General features: G+C 35.6%; 1 protein-coding gene across 1 annotated transcript; it reads right to left on the bottom strand.

Moving 5' to 3' along the window:
• Positions 1 to 796: 796 nt before the first annotated feature.
• LOC128208532 (fatty acid synthase-like) lies at positions 797 to 21406 on the bottom strand. The gene is made up of 29 exons (XM_052912090.1): positions 21013 to 21406; positions 19649 to 19801; positions 18449 to 18622; positions 17632 to 17832; positions 16877 to 16999; positions 15582 to 16246; positions 15218 to 15448; positions 14864 to 15053; positions 13728 to 13957; positions 13288 to 13491; positions 13042 to 13142; positions 12044 to 12426; positions 11701 to 11940; positions 11285 to 11464; positions 9954 to 11169; positions 9215 to 9351; positions 8040 to 8329; positions 7410 to 7767; positions 7033 to 7155; positions 6696 to 6919; positions 5600 to 5809; positions 5272 to 5385; positions 4381 to 4627; positions 4013 to 4252; positions 3594 to 3908; positions 3097 to 3215; positions 2646 to 2915; positions 1931 to 2185; positions 797 to 913 (listed from the first exon to the last, which is right to left on the bottom strand). The coding sequence occupies exons 1-29, from the start codon at positions 21404 to 21406 to the stop codon at positions 797 to 799; spliced, it is 7704 nt and encodes a 2567-aa protein (XP_052768050.1).
• Positions 21407 to 25154: the final 3748 nt, after the last annotated feature.

The raw sequence follows: 25154 nt of genomic DNA, 5'->3' as shown, positions 1-25154 counted from the left end.
ATAAAACAATATCAAATTAATCGATGTATTGATGATTGTGCTCATACATTATCATCAAAGTTTACACCAGAAATCAAAACAATGCAGTAACATAGAGTTGAATGGGCGCATGTAGGTACATTCTACAATGGTTTGCACAAAATGTGTATATATACATGTTTATGTTGTTATGTAGAAATTCTGCGACAAGTGAAATAAAACAATCTAAAATATCTATGTATAATTCGTATGATCATACATAAGCAGCATAATGTACACAAAATTCAATACAATTTAATTATGAGCACTGACTAAGATATGTGGTTAATGCAAATTCTCAAATACCTGTCCTCCCTATTAAAATGTATTTCCAATATCACGGTTTTGATACAAGCATTTAGGAATATAATAATGATTTATTTAAGCTCGATAGTGCCAAAAGCTGGTATCTAATCAAATCACTTTCGAGTCCGTTTCCGAGAAAAAAAACGCAGTTCTGGTGCCCATAATGAGAGGACATGAGCAAGTAAGCTTGGTACCATAATAAACACCCCTTGTTTATATATTATATATGTAGTGTGTTGTTTGTGGATTTTTGTGTTGTTGTTCCGTGTTTCTGGTCTGTGAACTGTTTTGTGTCATTGGCGTTGACCCTGTGCCACTGAACGGGGTTTTTGTTTAACTTTCGACTACTGGGCTTGTTTCTGTAGTTTTTCATATACATATTAGAGGGGATCGAACCGTACATCTATACAACTGGACCACTCTCACCCTTTGCAGTAGTAGAAGACCAGTGTTCTTTGTAATACATGTACTGTCATTCTATGTTTATAATTCTGTCAAGAACTTCTGCGATTTGTTTTCCGCCGTCACCAAATACACAGCTTTCGTGATCGCCCGAAACTTGATGGACATCTATTTTGCCACAAAATATCTGAAACGGAATGTTGAATTATATTTTCACGGATAGAGATTCCTGAAAATATCGCTATCAGTTGCCTACGATAGCTGACGTGTGCGAGTTGGTTCCATCGCCTGCAGTCTAAACGCTACGATGCAACAGGGTTAAAAAGGTGAGCGAATGTTAGTCTCAATCGAATAGAAGGTTGAATCCTGACTATCAGAATTCCATCACTGTCAAGGTTCGTCGCCAGTTCATTATTTCATTGTTTATACTGACAATGCCACTAAGGGTATTTGTTTATGTCAACGAGACAAATAAATAAATGAGACATATATTTTTTTGTTTACTGCTTGAACTAATTTAACTTGATATTAATTAATATTTAATTGAAAAATCGGTTTAAATTCTCGATGACGTCAACCCAATGAGAATTACGTTATTGATGGTTTGTCCACGCTTTATCCCCTAATGGGCCACTAAAGAACAGGCATATATGTGATGGTTATTTTATTGCACTGTCTCAAAACATACTATTGTATATCACTGATAAAATTGTATAAACCATTATAATAAAAAAATGGCAGTATGTGATAAATTATGTTGTTGTGTGCTGTGTTCTTTTGTTCCATTTTGTTCGTTTAACCCTTGTCTTGTAGTCGGCTCGTCTCAGTGACATAAAAGGTGCACTCTTACTCCCAAATAAGATTTATCACAATTAATAATGTTTTAATATTCCAAAATAGATGAATAAATGTCGAAAACAATGGTTATTATGAAGGATACGGAGTTAAATTTGAAAGAAATGATAATAAAACACGGTATTTCTACCTAATGAGACTATAGCAGACAACAGTAAATCTTTTAGCATTTACCAATCATTTAATATTTTTGCACTTTCTGCTATTATATACACGGTTACAATATTGTTATCAGTAATGAATAGTTTTCATTTATGCATTATTTATTAAAAAGTTAAAAGTTTATCAGTAAAAAATTGTATAATAATAATAACAATAATAATAATAGTAATAATAATAATAACCCAACCTCTTTCAACCCATAATCTGCTCCAACGCTGTTCAATAGACCAATACTGTCCTTTGCACACACCAAATGTACGTTTCTGGAAAGATCTATCATTTCAGGTCTGTAAGTTAACCCAATTGCTATTCTTTTGTAGAACGATTTTGCAAATTCTTTGACAGAGGAAGCAGAAAGGTTGGGCCGCAACTTTTGCACTATTTCGGAGGTTAGCTGAAGTCTCTCCTCAAAGTTTTTAGCCGATTGCAGCTGAGAATGCACCTGTCGAGATAAGTATAATTATAAAAATATATTACCTCTTTCTGTAGATCTTTTATGTTAAAGATGCACTATTACTCAAAAATAAGATTTAACACATTTAAAACAATTGTTTTGATATCCCGAAAAGGATAAACAAATGTCGAAAACATTAGATCTTATAGAGGAAACCGAGTTTAATTTGAAAGAATTGTGCAGAAAACAAGGTATTGCTACCTTAGGAGACCATAGTAGATCGCAGTAAAACTTTTAGCATTCACCAATCATTTAATATTTTTGTGTTTTCAGCTATTAAATACACGGTTATAATATTGTTAATTGTAATTAATAGTTTCCATAAATGCATTATTTAGGAAGAATTTAAGGGTGTATCACTCAAAATTTATGTTTATGTATTGATTTTGAATAAGAGTGTCACTTTAACCAAAACTCTAAATAGTTAAATAACATGTACTAAGTATACCTTTTTATGCGTTTTGATTTCGAGTCTGTCCATTAAGTTCGTCAGCAGCTCAGTTTCAAATGCAGTGACATCGTTGGTTGCATGAATCTCTCTCAACCGCTTCATGTGCACTGCTATTGATCTATGGCTTCCTTCTATAAAGGTTAACGACTTCAGTACCGAGCCTGAGTCGTGTTGAAACAGTTGAATATTTATATCCATGGCAACACTTGCTCCAAACGAATACCCAGCTAGATGGAAACGGGCACCACCATTGTGTGCTCTGATTTTCTGTGAATGAATGGTTGTTTGTTTTTTTATAGACATCATGTTTTATTTTTTTTAAACTAAAGTGTAAAACAACGTTTCAAGCTGAATATATTTTGTTCTCAAATGTTTCAATGTAATAGAGCAAGAAAAATTTACAAATGAGAATGTTTATTTAGTTTCATCAATTTATTATTTAACTTACAGTTAAGTAAAACTTTGCCATCTCCGACACGCTTGTAAGAGGCACTTTAGATGTACATTGGACGCCGAATACTTCACAACTCATGAAGGAGGCCATGTGTTGAAGGACCTGGACCGTCCCTAAATTATCAGACACACACATTTTCCATAATATAATTCAATTTTAATAATTCATAGTAATATATTGCATATATCACGTTTTCACAATTTAGGTGTATACATGTATATAAAGTTGCTTGATGTTCACTTTCAATAATGTCTTCAATTGCTCTTACTGTGTTTTGACAACTTAAAGAACCGTAGAAAGGTACGAACACTCGAATAGACAGACAGACAGACAGACAGACAGACAGACAGACAGAGAGACAGGCAGGCAGGCAGGCAGGACAGACAGACAGACAGACAGACAGACAGGCAGGCAGGCAGGCAGGACAGACAGACAGGCAGGCATACAGACATACTGTCAGACATACATAGATAGATACGTATCATTTATACCTTGAATTGGATGGATGATATAAAGTCTTTCTTTGGATTTTGCAGCAGAATTCAACGGAACAATAAGTTCTATCGGAGTCAGGTTTTTGTTCTCAATTGTTTCAGTTAATGAAATTGTATAATTTTCTTCCTCTTCGACAACAGCCTGTGACATTTCTGACACTTGATTCAAGGTCAGGCGTCTTATTTCATTAACAGACATATTGATGTCAAGTTCGCGTCGCAAAACCTGTCCGATTTCCACACTTTGCAATGAATCGATACCAAGGTCACTCAACGTAGCGCTTTTATTGATATTGGTTGGATCATTGACACCTGTAAAACGTTGGATAAATGTATTATTTAAGATTTGTTAAAATAAGTTTGATTTTTAAAATGCAATACAGTTACTTTACGGTATTCTTATATATTTATCGTACCTAAAATGATGTAAATGGCATTCAGATGATGTTCTTTTTCCTTTTCTTGTTTAATTTTGTCCTCTTCCGCAGGCACAAAACTCGACACGACCACGGCAGACTGGTTCAGAAATGTGTCGAGGGTCGCTAAGCATGAGGAGATGCGTTGAGGCAACGTTCCACCAATCACGGTATCATTGTTTCCCATGTTTTCCAAAACAACTCCAACATCCCCAATAGCTCCCCACTGAATGACCAAACCTGCACGATGATAAATCAAAGGAAAAACATTAAGAGTATAAGTGTATTTCGTGTATTTGACATATATAGTATTTATGCACTTTTGAACTAATTGAAACAAACAAAAATACCCGAAAACAAAGATATACCATGGAATCCGTCTTCTTTCCTCTTTTCACATACTCTCTCCATCACGGAATTCGCAAATCCGTAATTGGACTGGCCAGCATTTCCCCGTCCACAGCTTACAGATGAGAAAGCAACGAACAGATCACAGGTTGTTTTACTGAGCTCTCTCGTGGCTTTGTCCAGATTTATGCAACCCAAAGCTTTCGGTTCACATACTATCTTGAAGCTGCGTTGGTCTTGATTTTCAATTAACCCGTCTTTCAACACCTGTCGATAGATTGTGGTACTATGTACCAGTGATTTTTTTGGTGCAATTTGCTGCCTTCTAAAGGCTGTTTCCCCTTGCGAAAAACTGTCCATTTTCCCCAAAATTGTATAATTTTTTCCCAATTTGACAAATGCAGATTACGTTAATGAATAAAAAACAATGAATTTGTTGAAATATAAACAAAATAATGACAAGAAGTTTTCTTTCACAACATAATGTATGCATAAAAAAGTTAAAACATTTTTTCCATTATATTAGCTGTTTTGGCCTGATTTTGTATTTTTCCCAAATTTGATTTTTTCCCCAAATTGCAAGGCACAGGCGTAAAACATAATTCCAAAAAATCACTGTGTACACACATGTGAACGATAATAGAACTTTAATAAATCTTTTAACCGTTGTGATAAATACAAAATGATAAATGCTCTGAATTCACTTCTCTGAGGATTCTATTTATCTTCAAGTGAAAATGCATTTAAAATTTGACTTCCAGTTCGTAAGAATAAAGAAGTAAAAAAACATATTGTTATTTTTCGTTTTCATTATTGATTTCCTGTGTTGTTTAATTGTTTAATTGTATTAGGTTTTTACTATTTCTATAAAAATAGAAATTTACAGGTACGAAACTTTAAAACTATTTTACCATTGCCAAATGAAAAACCGCGCCAACTGGTTTCTTTGCTTCCTGGATGATTTGTCTTGCTCCTATCTCCGTCGATACGTCATGTGTCGAAATGATAACGTGTACGCCAATTCCCTTAAATTTTAAAACTTACTATCTTAAAACACAATTGTCGTAAACAATTAGTCACGAATTGAGAAATATTCTAGCAGCTTCAAACACGGTACACTGTTGTTCGATGCATGTTCTATTTGTGCCCTAAACACGTACGCGTTGATTAGTTGTTTACATGCGCCAAACATTTGCGTTCATACTGTATGGATATTCAGCAAATTGATGTAGTTTGTACCTTAAGTTTCTGGACCTTTCTGGCCTGATAGCCAGTTCTGATCCCAGACCTTGAAGTGAGAACCAGACTCGTAGCTCCACGGTCAGCCAGCCACTGAGCCAGCTCAAGACCAAATCCTCCTAGACCGCCAGTAATAATGTAGCTCTTGCTCGGGTCACAAGCAAATCGTGGCACTGCGGGTATTGCAGATGACTCCGACGAAGGTTTTTGCTGATCTCTGTGTACCTTGACACAAAGAGGATAGGAAGATGATTTGCACAGTAATAGAGAGTTAGTTTTACTCATTATTTAAACCAAATGCTTTAGACCTTCACCAATGTTAGGATATAGAAAAAAAGGTAGATAGACCTGTTTCTGAAATATGATATAAAAGATGTAAATACTAGTAGGCGATTTGCAGATAAAGATAAATGTAACTAGACGGTTATCATATAGGGAAAGAAGGTAGTGTGGTCTGTTTCTGAAATATGAAATAAACAAACAAACGAACATAGATGATTTGTAGATAAAATAAATGTAAATGACGGTCGTTTTAATGAAAAACTGATGTCACCCAATATGCACATCGTCACAATATGTTGAATAAAGTCACATGACCTTTGACCTCTAAGTGTGACATCATCTCAATATGGTGAACATTTGTTGCGAGTTACTTCAAAATCTTTGAAATCTAATCTTATGACCTATTCATACAAAGTATCTTTGTCCTTTCAACAGCAATCGTTACAGAATTTCATTTTTGCCAGAAATCTCTCGAATGGGTTTACCATTTGCATTTTATGTTATACTAGTAAGTACGAAAATTCAATGTCAGCTTTTGTTTTCAATCACCTTTATATGACTTATGGTTCACAAAGATTATGTTTGTCTTTTTGATTTGTTGTACCAAGAAAATTTGATATTTATAGTGACGTCATTTTTACGTACGTTTACTTGATACGTGCATATTTGACAGTATATTATTGTTGCTAACAATTTATGAAACAATGAAGTTGATAATTTTCGAATTCATTTATTGTACTTCTTTCAACAGTGAAATATTTTGAGATCAAACCAGTAACAGGTGATTCCGTAACAAAAAAAAATCAATTCGTACCTGAATCATCACTTTTCCTATGTGCTTTCCTTGTGCCATTAATCTGAAAGCTTTTTCCATATCATCTCTTTGAAACACCGTTGCTTTCAGGGGCCGAACAACGCCTGACTTTATGCCAGAGACCAGCAGATCGGATACAATTGGCCAATCTTGGTTCCCATCATCAAACAAAGAATCCAGTAAAATGCCATGGAAACTGATATTCTTCAGAAACACTTCCATTCCTTGAAATCATATTTGAAAACATATGCACATGGAGAAAACACATGAAGTTTAATACATAATCAATGTAAGAAAAAAATACCATTCACGTCAATTAAGTCATTTATCCACATACCGAGTTGAGAGTTAATAGAAAAGTCAAATTTTCCAATCTCCAGAAACCGGCCATGGTCTGCCAACACGCGAACACTTGCCTGTAGTTTTTGTTCAGCAAGAGAATTCAATACAATGTCAACACCTATAAATAACATAAAATATAACATTATAAAAAAGTAACTTCACCTTAAGCTTTCGTCAATAAATAGTATGCGTTTGGATAATTATGTCATAGACTACCAAAATTGATTTGTTTTTGAATAAACATCACATTTGAAAAAAATGAGTGATACCATTACATAATTAAACTTAGACAGGTAACGCTTATGTGAGACCATGTTTTATACAAATAATGTCAACAATGTTTAAAGATTCATAAGAAGTAAATACTGAAACCTTTTCCCTCTGTTGCGGTAAGAACACCTTTCTCAAATGAGATGTCCCTGGAGTTGAAGAAATGTTTGTTATGTAACTGCGGAAATCTCATTTGCAAATATTCCTTCTTCTGTTTGGAACCTACAGTTGTAAATACCTCACATCCTTTGTCAAGAGCAATTGCAATTGCCGCCTGACCCACTCCTCCACTGCCGGAGTGAATCAACACCTTGTCATTATGGCGAATGTTGCCCCTGACAACCAGGGCATAGTACGCTGTTGCGTACACCACTGGTATAGTTGCTGCTTCTTGTAGCATCCAGTTATCCGGGACAGACCATATGAATTTCTTGTGAACACTTACTGTCGTTGCCAAGCCCTGTTAAAAATTAACAGATCGATATTGATACATGGTTATGGACATGTTTAACTGACGTCAGTAAAACCTTTTTGTAAATGTTATTTAAATAATTCAAATCAAAAGCATGCTTTTATCTTTTATGTCTTTGGCGTTTACCCAGTGCCATTACACCGGATTTATGTTTAAAATTTTTGCTACTGAGCTTGTTTCTGTAGCTTTTCGCATGAATATGGAATAATATAATTGTTTAAGACAATATTATCGTCGATGTGCGCGATTTTATGTTAGACCTTGGCAGGCAAAAGTCCCATAATTTTCCTTCCGGCTGAGTCGAAACCGGAAAATTCCATTCCCAATAGACAGTCTTGTTTGGCAATGCCTCCGGGGATGGCGTCAGAGGGCAGCTTGCCTGTGGCTAACATGATGTCACGGAAGTTGAGAGATGCAAAGTGGACCGTGAAAATGTCAGTTGTTTTGTCTGGTGTGGAGAAACGTAAGGGGGATTCGATCCAATGAAGACTTGAAAGATCCCCTATCATCTTCAAATCGGCGTAGGCATGAGTGCAGTCGTTGAGAGGCACTGAAACATACAAACATGAATTCGTTTTATATTGTCTTCCAGACTATTTCATTTAGTTTGCGCGGCGTAAATGTTTAGGCAATAATTGGTATGATGAAGAACTCTCGTTAACCTATTTAAACTCCGAGCAGCTCTTCCGTATTAGGTTTGCAATGATTGTGTGAAGGCTGTTATAAACCCAAACATAACTTAAAAAGATATTTTGAAATGTATGTAATTTGTTTGTTGCCTTATGTAGGTATCTCGTTAAGTGTATGTTTTGCCTTTGTTTTTGGGAATTTCAAAAGGACTTGATGATATTTTAGGCTTACGGATTTATCCCTTTAGTGGCTTTTGTTTTAAAGATGCACTCTTACTACCAAATAAGATTCACCATAATACAGTTGTTTTATTATACCAAAAGGATGAATAAATGCCAAAAACAATGGTTTTTATGAAGAATACCGAGTTTAATTCATAGAAAGGTGCAGAAACTATGGTATTTCTACCTAATGAGACGATAATAGATCACAGTAAATATTTTAGCACTCACCAATCATTGATCATATTTTTGCGTTTTCAGCTTTAAAAACCACGGTAACAATCTTATTATGAGTAATTAATAAAAAAAAAATAATGTATTATTTAGTAAGTAGTTAAAGGTTTATCACTCAAAATTATGTTTGTTATACATGTTTTGATTTTGAATAAGAGTGTTACTTTAATAAAACATGCCTAGTTGTTTCATGGTTCAAACATTGACATTCGGAAAATTAATTAAAATGTTGTACTGGTAAAACAGAAGCATAAAATAAAAGAATTAAAGTGTGTTGACCGTTATTTACTATGCAAATAAACATCGTTAATATATAATTATAAACAAAGATAGATGACCGATAACTGCACCTGTTTCAAGAGCAAAATGTCGGTAAGTCCCCCATATTCCTTTCTTGTACACGTTCATTACCAAGTCTTTCGGCAACAACTGTTTTAACATTTCTCTTTTGTCATGATCGTTCAAGCTTCCGTCTGTGAAAACACATCTGAATAAAAAATAACTCGTTGTATATTTCAACAGCAGGGACATACACAGGAAATACATAAAAATTAAACTATTTAAAGACTCCTACCCACCAATAAGCTAGTTCGATGATGGCTCCCTTAACTGTTAAATACTGAAGCATGTTGACCCATATGTTTTTTGGTATCATTTAAAAGGTATTTGGCTACTGATTATCAAACAGGAAAAATAAATGATATTAAGTATATCATACATTTAGCTGTTTCAGTGTGTATATTTGCAATTTATTTTAACTAAAATCGGACGTAAACGACAAATTTTGAAATCTTTGCAGGTCGAACAAAGCTTGTTTGTTATAATAGTTTCGATAAGTATTCTCTTTTGTACACACAATACCCTTTCAACTGATACAAAAACAATATAGATCGACAGGTATCTAAAGAAGATATTCATTAGTCAGATACCTTAAGATGAATGTAATTCTTGTTCGTTATTGATTGATGTATTAACATATAACATTATAGTTTGTATTAATCAGTAAAATCTTTGTCTTTTGAATGAAGGTTAAAATTCGTCAACCTGCCTGGAAAGTAATATGCCAGCACACCGTGAATTTATTTTTACCTTATCTTTTTTCCTCCCGGTTCCTTTCGCAAGCAGTTAACTAACCCCAATATGCCAGTAAAATCGTTGTCTGCCCTCAACCATAGATTCTCTCCTTCTGGTTTTGATTGCAGAATTGCAATTGTGGACTTTAATTCTTCCACCCAGAAGCATGTTGTATCAGAAACATCAAGAAAAAGCTGTTTGTCAATAGCTAGCTCATGTTTCTTTCTCAGTAGAAATAACGACGATGTGAATCTATCCGATCGTTCAACAATAATTTCACAGCCAGCTGACAAGAACATTTGTTTCAATTGGTCAGCTGTGCAAAACAAACCGAGATTTCTGTTGGCTTGGCTGTCCTCGCATAGCATATCAGAAACATTTAATGCAAGTGAAAGCCCGAAATTCCTTGTTTGCTCGTGTACCAAAAGAAACCCGTCGTTTTCTATAGATTCCAAAATATTTTCTAAGCTATTTTCAATGTGCTTTTCTCTGTGAAGAATATTATCTAGCATGATCAAATGAGGTTTCTGAACAGATGTTGGTAAACACTCGTCCAAACTCCAATGAATGTTTTCGACTTCACTCACTTGTTCTGAAGAGCTGTCCAAACTAGTAAAACAATAAGAGTGTTTTACATTTGGTCGCTTGACCAAGAGAGGTTCCAAATATTGCATCATTCGAACACCTCCAACTTCCACAATGCTGAGTCTTTGAGTAGTCATATTTTCAATAACTAGATCAAGACACGGCTGGAGTGTCTCCGGATCAAGAAGTTGTCTGAAAAGAACATCTTTCTGGAGCATTTTTATGTTCTTCTGGACCTGACCAGTGTCTGTTGTATCACCGTACATCTCATTCAGCAAAGAGAAGAGTGCGTATTTATCATTGCCAATATATTCAGCATCTGCAACACCTTGTTGAGCACTACCATTCATTCCTGGCGAGACAAACACATTCCCTCCAGAAATCAGTGATTTGAGCTTCTTGTTTGTTGAGGATTTTTTTTGTAAAATGTCTTTTGCAAGAGCCGCACACGTCGCGTTGTACTGTACTACTACGGAGTCTGCACACGGGATTAGGGTCGAATCAATGCAAGGTGTAAATTTGTACACTTCAAGTGCGGGGTGCCGAGTATCCTTTTGGCGTGCAATTGGTGTAGTGCGAAGCTTCAGCAATTCAACGCCACCTGCTATGCAGGTACCAGTGTTCTTGTCAAATTCAACAGCAACACCTACAAATAATTACAGCATATATTCAAGCTTACGCATTTTGTAACATAATTTCAAAATCATATGTGCCTAATTGAAGATATGTCAAGCCAAGATAATGTTTTGATAATTGTCTACCTTGTTTATCGCATGTACGTGCTTGTAAAGCTTCGTTGTGTTTTAACGGATTTATCAGCAAACTCTTTACACGGGTTGGTAAAGCCGGGTTTCTTTCATCAATATGAAACACGCACATTTGTACAATGGCATCCAAGAAGGTTACCCAGTTTTCAGTCCACTCTAGCTGACCTTTGGTTCCTACAAATGAAAAACAGTTCAAGATACCAATCAAATTATCTATCTACCTAAAGAATCTTGTGTTAATTTTTAACTACTGGGGTTGTCCCTGTATTTTTCATTGTATTATTGTTATACAAATAAATGTAGTTTAGTAACTTTATTTAATAAATTTAGAAGTTGAAGTGCAGTTATTTCTAAAGCTTTCACGTGCGATTAAATATAACATGTTTTTACAAGCATGTATGCATACTGACCTTTGAGATCAGTTGCGACTATGCCTTGAAACGCTGGACCGTACTCATAACCTCTAAGTCGAAACTCTTTATAAATATCAACTTGGGAAAGTTCGAGTCTGCTTTTGATTTCAGGCGTATTAAAAAGGGATGTAAATTGAGGACCTTGAATAACATTTCCCGTGCAAACTACACTTCCTCCTTCGAGTATTTCGAACGCACCAGTTCCTTTCATTAGTGAAACTTCAAATTGAAGTTTACCTAAAACAGTGGCAAGTGAACAAGGTCAATTTTGAACAAACAAATGTATTCTAAAAGGATTATTTCAAAATGCAGCTTGTCACATGATTGTGTGTTGTCATACCGTTTTGCTGTAAAAATGTCGCTCGGTGAAATGTGACGTCTCTGAATTCCACACTCATTTCGTCATACATTCTACATTCCGATTTGGCCAAGAGCTTCCAGATTAGAACCAGATATCCTGTTGCTGGATATAAGACGCGCCCATCAATCTTGTGATCAATCATGTAGTGATCCTCAGAGTCAGATGAAACATCTATGTCAAGGACACACCCACATGGCGTACTGGCTCCACATCCCGCAAACATATCAGCAGTAGGTACGTTCCATGAAAGGGAGTGGTCCCAAGAAACCAGGGGAGAAATCATGGGAGTCCCCCTGGGCACTGGGTAGGAAACATCTGTTGCTAGACCAAGGGGATTCAGTTTAAGACCGTGCTGGTAACACCTAGAAACAGACATTGCAATATAAAGCATCAAACTAAATGGTATATTCCAAACTATGTATATGGTTAGCATTAATTGGCTTGAACTAGTTTTTAAAAAAATAACAAAGAAAAAAAATGAACTTATATAATGATGGAATGAGAATAGAAGCAGCTTGGAACTAGTAAACCATACAGAGAGTTAACTTTAGTGGATAATGAACCTGGTATTGTTTTGTCTTTACAATTTCAAAGATGTACCATTATTGATTATGTGCTTGTTTTCGTCGACATAATTTCGTATTTCAAGATTGATAGGTAGGATTTGGAATATGAACATTAAACTAGACATAGAACCAATCAATCAAGGGAGGTACTGTTAATGACAACTCGGGAGGGGGGGAGGGTCAGTTTTAAACCGTGCTGGTAATACCTAGAAAGAATCGTGACAATATAAAGCATAACTATAAATTATGGAAGTCACGTCCGGTTCAAGGTAGGGCACATATTTGACTCGGCCAATGGGATGCAGTTTTATAGGATGCTGATAACAATTGAAACATGAATTTCTGGGAAACAAAACGTTTTAAAAACGGTGACTGTGTGTATACCAAAATTATAATGCCCTTTGTTCTTACTTTCCGAGATTTGAAAGGCAAAACATCATATTGTCCTCATGACCCCTCTTCATCAACCCTACAATGCAGCATTCGTCCGAAAGCGATCGCTTCAAGATAGGCTTCAAATAGAGAGGACAGGACCATAAATTATATATAGAATAAGTATGCTATAGTTTTGTAAAGCCATTGAAACAAGGCAAATCATATTTTAAAACCCTAGTTTATCATTTTAACTCGATTCAGTTTTATCGAAACTTGTTTTACCTGTAAGAGACAGTGGGGAGCTATTTCAATCACAACAGCATTATCAGGGACACATTGAAGGGCCTCTTGGAAAAGCACCGGGCTCACTAGGTTGTTCACGTGGTACTCAGCTGAGCATTTCATAGCCAGTTCCGAGGACCACAGGTGTCTGGGGATTGAAGAACTTATCCAGCGGCTTGTCCTGGGTCTTGGGGCTGGTATCACCTAAATTTAAAACTAGTGGTGTAATCTGATGAAAGAGTTATGACTATACTATTATTGGCAATAATAAAAATTCGGGATTGTAAAAATACAACTTATTTTTTGCATTTAATTGTCGGTGTGATATGTTCCATGTAACTATATATAATTGCATGTGTTCTTTTAAGAAAGTAGACTTTCATGTTGTACTTTCAGAGTTCAAACAGTACATACTTGTTATGATTTCATGTTTTCTATACCTCATCGAGCGCAGTTTTCAGAGAGGATGCAACGTTTTTCATGTAGTACGAGTGGAACGCTACTCCTGCTGTGTTGACCTCCTTGGCAAAGATATCCCTCTCCTTGAGTTGTTGAACAAACGCCCTAACAGCCTCAAGAGGCCCTGACACGGTGACGGTGTCCCTGGAATTGTGACAAGCTGGAACAACTCCCTCTGGGCACTGCTGACGGGCCTCAATCCACGTAAGACCTATAAAAACATAATTTTAATAAATGTTAGAAAAGACTTTTTCACGACCCCTTGATACCCTAACACGGGCATTGTGCCTTTAGATGTTTTAATGTTACATGCTGTTACGACTCCTCGGCACTTCTTGACCTCACATTCGAGCAAAATGCTCAAATCTGAGCATGACCAGGCCCGCTTGAACCATAATTCATGCCCTGTGCCGGTATTCTTAAAACATCTGAAGTCTTTTCCTGACTTTTGTCGATGCACCGTGTTTAAAACATTAAAGCAAATATAAAAATAAATTCAATAAAATCTATTTCAAAAATAATTATATAACTATTTCATATGACAAATGATATATTACTTCAAAAATGGACATAAGTTAGGGAATTACTTTAGAAGTGTCATGAATACCGGCGTCTTGCAATTGATTAAAGAAGGCAACAAATTACGTCTGCTAATTGCGGTTTCTTCAGACAAGGTATTTGAATTAGTTAACTTATTCTACATTGAAAAACTTGTGTTGTGTAGGGCTTGAAACACTTTGGCTGTGTTAAGACATACTGTAACACTTCCAAACAAAGTAATCGGGCTTAAAGTAAGAAATATTTTCGTTAAGTATTTCAATAAGCCTGTAGCTATTCCATATACAGAAAGATAAAATATAATTTGTGTAATGTACCCGAAGATAAGTGTCAACTTGTTCTAGATTGTAAACGTTTTACAGATATAATAGAGACCTATATAAGATTATAAGTTATTAAATATTATTTACTTATAATTAACTTGAAATTTGGATAACCATTGACTATAAAAAGAGCAAATATGTACGCGTAGGAATATTGTTAAATGTCTTTAAAATAAACTCTATATAACTTGTCAATGCTACTCTCTATATTAACTATGTTAATATACAAAACCTACCAACAGCTGCCATTGCACCAGAAGGGAGATTAGCTTCTTGTATACACCGACCCCTCCAGTAGGCCGCCAGTACAGTTTCCGCAGCTGTCAGACCTCCATCAGCGTAGGCACACCCTAGCTCTCCCACGGAGTGGCCAACTATACCATCAGGAGACACGCCCATTTTTCTGAGCATATCCACTTGGGCTACCTGAATGGTGATATATTGACTAACATGAGACCCGTATCAGTCAAGACGCATCAGAAATACTGCTATTATATATGCACTATTCTATCAAACCGACTTAATTTGTAAATGGTATACATTCAGTTTTGTTCATTATTTATTACAGCTTCACGTTTATTGAAACATACCTGAATAGCAGCTATGCCTACAAAAGAGTTGACAGTGTTCTCAAATGTGGTGTCATCTCCATTCATAAGCAGATCGTACAGTTTGACCCCGTACGGCTGCAAAACACCGTCGGATCTCAAAATGGACTCTTTAAAGACACCATCGTCCATCATTTTCTTTCCCATACCATGCCATTGTGTGCCCATTCCAGAGAACACAAACCACACCGGCCTGGACTCGGTTGTCACCCTCTGGAGAAACATGTATTATGTTAGTACATGTAGATGAAATAACACGTTTGCAAATTCTCTTGAATAACAAAACACCAGATGCTTGATAAAGAAAACAAATACATAGTCATATTTCGATTGTATTCATACTGACCTGTACATGTGCAACATCACTATCATTGAGCACAGTGAATCCTCTATAAGGATGACTATTGGCTGACATGTGAGCCGTCTCGTGCATCAGCTTGTGGAGATGGAGGTTAGTTTCGTGCTTTTGAACCTTGGACAAGGTTTCTTTGAGACCATTTTCTGATCTCCCGGCATACACAAACAACCTCTTCTTTTTACACCCCTTTTCTGGTAAAACAGGTGTTTCATTGGACCTGAGGATTGCATGAACATTAGATCCGCCAAATCCAAATGAGTTAACTCCAACAGTTCCACCATTCCACGGCGTAGCTTTGTCTACAACTTTTAAATGACCATTCATCAAACCTGGTATCTCCGGATTAGGCTCATGATAGTGCAAGTTGCCAGGGATAAGACCCTCCTCCATAGCAACGATCACCTTAGCAACTGCAGCGAGCCCAGACGCAGGTTCAGCATGTCCCATGTTGGATTTTACTGACCCAATCGGCAGAGCCCCAATGCGGCCGTTACAGAATACGTCACAGATCGTGTTGACTTCCTGCGGGTCACCCGCCTTGGTGCCCGTCCCATGGGCTTCAACATAAGCCACCTGGGCTGGGTTTACTCCGACCTCGCTGTAAACCTCCGCCAGAAGCTGTTTCTGCACTTCTCCGGATGGAAATGTTATACCTGATATGTGAATATGAATATGGCTAACAGCATAGTAAAGAGTATGAAAGGGTTCTGCACCCTGTCCCTTTTTGGTTGCACCATTCAGCCCTCATGGATTTGAATAAAGAAAATTAAATATATTGGTTTTGATTATGTTTATAAATGCATACACACTTGATATATATTTTGTTGTTGAAACCGTATATTACATCAATCAAAAACATTTCCTAACGGTTTCTGTCAAAATCGTTAAAGTCAAGTTCTTACAGCCTAAAATCAAGTAACCCTTTCACTTAAGCACGCTGTCCCTTTCTGCAGCACATTGTCCTTTACATAAACATGCTAAAACCTTAGCATAATGATACTTTGATATATGGCGTTCATAAGTGCCCGTATGCCGTAAACATTTAGCCTCTGAACGATGTTATCTTTATTTTTGGCAACTGATCTTGTACCTGTAGTTTCCATTGAATTACAAGATTACAATTTCAGTTATTTTCAAAATTCATCGGGACAAAAACGGACAAAAACTGTTAACAGTAAAGTTTCATTAAGAAATCAAGTCGTTACGCCGAAACGTTTAAGATAATAAACTTGACGTGTTTGTGAAGTTTATTGTATTCATATTAAAATATCACAAATACCTACCTTCGACCTTATTTCCGTCACTGTTGGTCTTGGTGTGTAATAGAGTGCAATATATTCTTCTTGCTACAGATTCTTGTTGTAAATAAAGCGCAACAATACCCTCTGCACGACAATATCCATTTCCTGCAAAAGCAACTAAAGTTATCACATGAGTAACAAATACCCTCACACAACGCTGCGGGAAAGACGAAATATTTCTTTGGTTAGGGATCATTACTCCGTCAAACATTTTAGAATTGTAACCAAAGTCGAACTTGATATGTTTGCATAGTGCTTAACCCATTTATCAAAAAATATTCAAATCCGTTATTCAGGTCATAATTTTTCATACGTACACCGGACATAACTCCACATTTTTTTCGTATCAAATTCGAACTTAACCTTTATTTCTATGGTGTTCAATATTTGTAGAAGTTATTTAAATCCATTAACCTTTTCACGAGTTATTTTCCAGACATCGTTGGCAAATTCTATGTTAAAAGGACCCTTAACTCCGTAAATTGGTAATTTGTAGCCAAAGGCGATCTTCATTTCAATGATTTAAAAATGTTAAATATGTGTTTAAATCCATTAATCCTTAAGTCAGTCATTGTCCAACTTGACCTGTTGTTTATACCTGTACCAAAACTCACAACCATCGAGGTTATAGTTTATATTGGTGTAAAGGCATTGTAGCTCAAATAACTCACAAAAGGCTGCGTCAACAAATATGACATATTTATGAAGCAGGACTTCATAAAGTGTTACATACAAACCTTTTGCATCAAAGGACTTGCACATTCCATCGGGGGACAACATTCCAAGTTTCATGAACTGAACGGCCATGGCAGGTTTGAGGCATAGGTTAGATCCCCCGACAACGGCAGCGTCACATAGTCCTGACCGTATGCTGTAGAGGGCGTGGTCTAGCGCTAGCAGGCTTGAGGAACAGGCTGTATCAACAGCATAGCTTGGACCTGGAAGATGGAGCGAATTAAGTGGAACTTATAATGGAGTGGAATTTAGTACCAAGAGACATATAATCAAAAGTATGGATAGCATTTCCTTGTAAGTCGGATAGACGTTGACGGGTATTTTAGCCACAAATCTTAAGTAGAGATGCACGAGAGGTGTTATAATAAAAAAAAAAATTCTTACATAATGAAAATTATCCATTAACCTCCCCATTGAAATTTTCAAACATGTATCCCTATAGATGCAACTAATTAAAAAATGAAAATATACAATCGTAAAAAAAATACGATTTTAGAAGAACTATTTGACTTCAACAACGATCTAATATTTCACGTCATGGCGTCAATAAACAACTTTACACGCGCTTTTTGGTGAATTGTACAAAAAAATGTCTTTTCCACGTCAATTTTTCCAGGATAATTTAAGGTATGCATAAAAAAATATCAATCATATGTTTCCGGTACAAATCGAAATATCCGACCCGACGGCACGTGCGTAAGCCGGTAACGAAGTCCGGAAACACATGATGCATATCATAAGCCTAGTTCTTGCAGTCAGTGAAAACAGACATTGTTGATAACAGGACATTTCATTAGCAATGAGGTACAAAATATTAACCTTTAAAATCAAAGAAGAAAGACAGCCTGTTAGCAAACATTGACCGTGTGCATCCCGTCATGCCGTAACCAACCGTAGATTCAGGGTCCGTTGACCACGCTTCATGACTTTCCGAGGTACTCGCTCCAATAAAAACTCCTGTCCTAGATCCCTTCACTGTGTTTGGATCCACGCCTGTTCAAAAAACAAAAATATGTCCGGACTTAAAATTAAAACAAAAGAAACCCAGAACAGTATTTCCATTCACACCATGCAGTGCATTTCCACTTTTTATGGAATACTGACGGGGCCCTTTGATAGGGAAAGGCTTTTTTTACCTGGGTAGGGGAAAATATAAACTTTTTCAGGAGAGGAATGGGGCCGAAATCGGACCAAAAAAGAGCCGGAAAAACTCTGCCATGTGAGTGAACTTTTCACTGGATTTACATATAACAAGTGTTGATTTGGTTCCTTATCCCTTATTTATGTTTAGAATAAGGACATTAAAGGGACAAACCTAGCACCAATTGACTTTTGAGCTTTTGAGTTGTTGATTTTAGTTTTTGAATTTGTTTTCATGGAAAAAACGGTTATGCTGCAGCTCATTTTAAATATTAAATTTGTATTAAAACGGGAGTGTTTTAGAACCTGTACGATTGCTGGTATTTTTCCGAGTTACAAATTTGTTTTTATGGATATACCGATTTTGTATATTAAGTTTGTAGTAATACAAGGAAGTTTAAGAACCCTTAATGACCAAAACATGAGAAAGTTGAAGCATGGCATCAAACACTGTCGCCGTAAAAAACTGTGCATGCGAATAACTGTAGAGGTCTTTGATTGACATTAACATTACATTTATGACGTACCTTCTTGAGACCGATACATCGAATAATTGTGTATTTACCTACGTCTTTGCCAATCTAATCAGCACAACTATATCTTTATGTATTGTGCGTTTTATATCAAGGAACCAGTAATTGATTATTTTAAATAACTATTGAAAATAACAAATATTACAGAAACCAAAGCATTATTCGACATATAGCATTACAATTTATAGATTTTTTTTTTGATTTTTTTAAAACAAATAAATATCGAGAAAATTAAAAGTATTTTATTGGAATCATCTCAAGAACGAAGTTGTTTTTTACAAAGAGCAAAATGAAAAAAGTAATACAAATAAAGTCGCCATCTTCTGGCCGCTGACTATTCACATACCTGCATCCACTATGGCCTCATACGTGACCTCCAACAGCAGTCGTAACTGTGGGTCCATGTTGTCCGCTTGTTTGGGATGAACACCGAAGAATGTGGCATCAAACTTAGACAGATCCTTTAGTTTACCACTTCTCTTTGGGAGACCATACAATCCTATATAAAGATATATAACTAGTCAAATCAGTTAAGTAAATATTTTACTGCATTGCAAGCAACCTCGTCCAAACTACCATGGTCGAGTAATATTTACAATATTTCAACATTCATCATTATATCAAAAAGAAAAGAAAAACTGAAAAGTCCATAAGTTGTTTTATATATATAACTTATTGTTGCAAATTACAAAGTTACAAATTATAAGCTTTCAAGGCCAATGTGTATATGCTAGGCATAACTAACCCTAACCATCACCATATTAATACTAATATTAAAACACATGTAAAATGAAACATACTAGAGAGAAATGATATTCAATTGCAACATATTTCATATCGCATTATGTACATATTATATACCCACCCCTAAAATTCTCTGCATCTTTTTACTTTGGTATACCAATACTTTACGTGCTGAAGATTTAAACCTCGTCAAGATCATTTTCAAAATATTGGCTGGTGTAAATGCACCAACCCTTTTCAATCCAATAGCTGTTAGTGGTTCTTGTCCCATAAATAAACTCCGGATTTGTGAGAGCGCAAATATAAAGGGTATTTCTCAAATAACCTCTAATACATTTCTAATGAATATGATCTTCCAGTTTCATAACTAATTTACTTTGGTAATATAAAGTAAAAAATAGTGTGTTTTAACATAAATAAATCTGCTACATGAATATACATTGAACAATACATTATGAGTCGTTTACGTCCGTGAAGGGACAATCCATGCAGTCAAGCTGAAGGTTGGAGGCAATGGAAAAAGATGCACTCTCACTTCCAAATAAGATGTACCACAAGTAATACAATTGTTTTAATATACCGAAAAGGATGGATAAATAGCGAAACCAATGGTTCTTATGAAGGATACTGTGTTTAATTTGAAAGAAAGGTACAAAACACGGTATTTATACCTTATGAGACGATAGTTGGTTGCTGTAAATCTTTTAGTAGCCACTAGTCATTTAAAATTTGTTTTCAGCTAATAAATACACGGTGACAATCTTGTGATCAATAATAAATATTTGCCATTAATGCGTGATTTAATAAGTAGTATAGATTTATGACTCAAAATGTATTTTTGTTATGCATGTGCATGTATTGATTTTAAAAAAGAGTGTCACTTTAAAGGTGTATCACTTAAAATGTATTTTTGTTATACATGTGTATGTTTGAATGTTTTAAATACGAGTGTCACGTTAACAGTACCTGGCTGCCACCTTGAGCTGTCCTCAGTTACCATGTCCACTCCAGTCATGAGATTATCCCTGAATTCCTGCATGTTATCAGAGTGTGGAAGCCTACATGACACCCCACTGATCACAACAGCGCCTGTGCAAGGTTCTGGTGCTACTGGCTGGATACCTGTTGAGTTGCCTGCGTTTGATTTTCTATCGCGGTTATTCATCTCTTCCTTCGTTAAATTGTCTGTGTCTGAATAATCGCCTCGGTGCTGCATATCTGCCTTTTTTGCTAATGGATCTGAGTTTTGGGTCGGTCCCGTTGATTGGTGGTGCGACTGCTTTGAGACAACTGGGACAATACTGCCATGTTTTCTCTCTTGCAAAATATTTTTCTTGCGGCACCATTTCCAAGGTAGCATCTTGAATGTTTGTCTTTGCTGTTTTAAAATCCTCTCTATTTGTGTTCGGTAAAAATGTTTTTTGACATTTTATCAAAAACCTTAAAGAAAAATTCAATAATTCAACATATAAAATACATTCTTGTTAGTGTACTAGTATAACTGTTCAAAATATAAAAGTATTCATTGAAATCATTGTTAAAACCATTCTAAATAACGATGAATATATTTAAAAAAAATATATTTACCATCATTATTTTGAAAATATTTCATCTCAATATTTTAATGTTGGTCCATTAACAATTAAGGCAAAAATAATCCATTTAAATATATCCAAAATTGCGTTTCCTAATTACTGTTCCCTGTTCACCATTGAAATTTACTCTCCAACCTCTGTTTATGCATCACTGACCTGGAACATTTTGATCTGATAACAAATATAAACTGCTTTTCATAATTACTGAATCCTGTTTATGCATCATTAAACTAAAAAATATCTTTAATGTTGAACAACTGTTATCACAAAATCATATCAATAGCAATGTGGCTCACCTTTAAGGTCGGATATTCGATTTCCATCGTCCGGCCGTCGTCCCGCCTTCTCCTCTTTAACCACTCGGATTTTAATAACACTTCACGGAAAGAGACCTCGGGTGGTCTTCAGTAGTATGCGCATTTTTAGAAATCATGCAGTTTAAACGTTCAGTGTAGACTGTATATTATAAAAGTGGCATAGGTTAGAGAGTATTTTCCAAAAGTCTTGCAGTGGTGGTTAAATATTACTCATATTGACAACTGGCTGACTCCGCCACTGAGAAAATAGTTCCCTCCCGCGGACGAAACCCTACTGATGAGCAGTAATGTTTACAAATGCAAACAATATACAAATGGAAAAATTATATACTGACAATAACTTGAGTTGGATGTTGAGCTTGAAAACGTTTACAAGTAGAAAGTATTCGAACTGCGAAATGTGTACGTTTCGTTTCATGTAAGTTTCGTACCCAGATATTTTGGATGCTTCTCAACAATCAAACGATTTGGTTTTGAAAAAATTGTACCCTTTTGGAAATGAACTATGAAATGAACTATGGACGTTCCCTAGCCACACTAGGATCTTACCTAAAATGTGTAATCTTTACGAAAAGCTATTCAATGTTTCACAAAAACACACAACATAATTAGTTATTTGAGGATAGCAAACGGATAATTTTAAAGAAACCCTAATCGTATTTAAGACTTTGTTCAAAACGCTGGAAGATAAAACATTCTCACTGATGTATTTTAAGTCCAAAATTCTCGCTTTCCACACATACAAACATCAGAAAAATGACTGACATTTTGTAATGGATTGTGTACCAGCACTGACAAGTAACCCATTGGTGCAACCATCGCTCAGTCGTTCAGCAATTTCAGTGCTTTGTTTTTAATAATGACGTCTGTTTTCAACTTATGATCGGTTTATGGTATCCCATCACAAATATGTGAATTTAAGATGCCTGGTGACCCCATATTAGTTTAATATCATTTGAAAGAATGTTGTGTGTGCAGAAAATATAACTGTATAATGATAGTACAAACAAGTTTGGTTGGCCTTCAAATGCCGATTTCAGTTGAAAGATAGAGCAAAGGTATAAACTGTAATATTTACACCTCAACTTCCGTTCCTTAAATGAACTGCCTTGCGGCAATGCGTTCATCAATCGATGGACGCAACATCTTCGGATATTCGGAGCGTAATTCATTGCATAACAATATACATGAAAGCTATTGCACTTGTTATTGGGTGTATTGTGTCAGCAGGTCCCGTAAAATATAGATCAACATTTTAGAAAGTGTTAGTTATTATATTTTAAATATATTTGTGCCAGAAGTGTTTCAATTTTTACGTTTTAAAGTGATTTCCACACACATTGACCAACCCAATTGCGTTAATACCCCGATAATGACATCAACCCCGCAATTCATTCCTTAAATAACTTCACGAATGATCCACTGTTAGTCATTTTATTTTATATAATAGTAACCAGAAAGCAATCACCTTTCAAATGATGCAAAGACTGTATATGGGCACTAGGAACATATAACAATGATTTATGGATGAATATGAGATATTAATAGCTTTTTGCGGGTTAGATTCTTTAACAGTTATCAATAGATTCAATGACCGGTATGACTTTTACTGTATAGTTATTTACTCACCCTTTTCTCTTATTTAATCCTAAGTGGCACTGAGGCTTTAATTCATTTAGTCTCTATACTTTTTGAGTGTTTTCTTTCTTGACTACTGCGGGCGCTACATAATATATGGTTTCGTTAAAGTACGTTTTATGGTGACTTGCATTTAATAATTAATGGTTAAATCGATGTATATAATGATACTTTGTAATACCCCATCATTTCATGTGAAACGAAAGGAGAAAAGAAACGAAATGTTTTTTTCGCCATTATGTATATAAAAACTCATTAACATTATTTATAAACTACTTAAAAGTAATGGAACTCGAAAAAAATGCGCGTTCCGTCTCATTACTCAGGAGATGAACTAATCGATAATGTTTTATAGTCGATTTTATAATCATTGTAACGTTCTAAAATCCCTGCGAAAATCCATGAAGCCTATCCGCCTGATTCGATCATTTCAAAAATTAAATATGTAAAACAATAAATATTCTGTATACATTTTGCTGTTCGCTAAGTATTTCGTGCATCGCGTGAATCACTTTCGTGTATTTTGCTTATGGTGCCGGCAATCGTAACAACTCGGCCATCTCCGGCAAGCTTCGAGACATTCGGAGCTCCTCGGCCATTTTATCGAAAACAACCTCGGATGCATGCCGGTACATCAGTAGAAGTAGTTCGTAAATTTTTTAATTATATCATTTATTAAATTTATATCTTTTATTAAATGTAGTGTTTTAGAGTTGTATTTATTGATCTAAGTTTAAATCGATAGCCAGTGGTGTATTATTGCAAACATAATTAACATTACTAAGAATTCATTAAGTGATTAAGTTTAACTACTAAATAAACTTACTACGCGATCTTCTTGCAGCGGGCTTAAACATACCGATTACTGATTATGTAAACCGTCCATATACATCCGAGAATAGCACTGCCGCACGAGATTTCGCTATAAAACCATATCGTCTGCATGTTCCCTTAAATGTTTGTAGTGTACACAATTTTCATATGCAAAACACACTGATCGAAAACAGTTCAAATATCTTAAAAAATGGTTGGCAACAAGTTATTGCATTTTTTTAAAAAGAAATCTTTTTTCAAATTATCTTGAAATATATACATTGAATGGAAAATGATTTTTTCACAGTTCCTACAACTATATAGATTCTTTCTACTGCCTCTATTACAAGAACATCTGCTGATCGACCATTTAATTGCAATATTTCAATAATTTAATGAGATGAAATGTAGTATAATATTACCTACATGATCTATGTTAAAACCATACCAGTAGTTGGTCAAGGACACATTAGTAGGTCAAGAACACATCAGTACGTCAAGAACACATTAGTAGGTCAATAACACATCAGTACGTCAAGGACACATCAGTAGGTCAAGAACACATCAGTACGTCAAGAACACATCAGTAGGTCAAGAACACATCAGTACGTCAAGGACACATCAGTGGGTCAAGGACACATCAGTGGGTCAAGGACACATCAGTGGGTCAAGGACACATCAGTGGGTCAAGGACACATCAGTGGGTCAAGAACACATCAGTGGGTCAAGGACACATCAGTGGGTC

The sequence above is a fragment of the Mya arenaria genome, chromosome 11 (genome assembly GCF_026914265.1).
Source record: "Mya arenaria isolate MELC-2E11 chromosome 11, ASM2691426v1".
Classification (NCBI taxonomy): domain Eukaryota; kingdom Metazoa; phylum Mollusca; class Bivalvia; order Myida; family Myidae; genus Mya; species Mya arenaria.
This window is presented reverse-complemented; position numbering and strand designations above follow the sequence as displayed.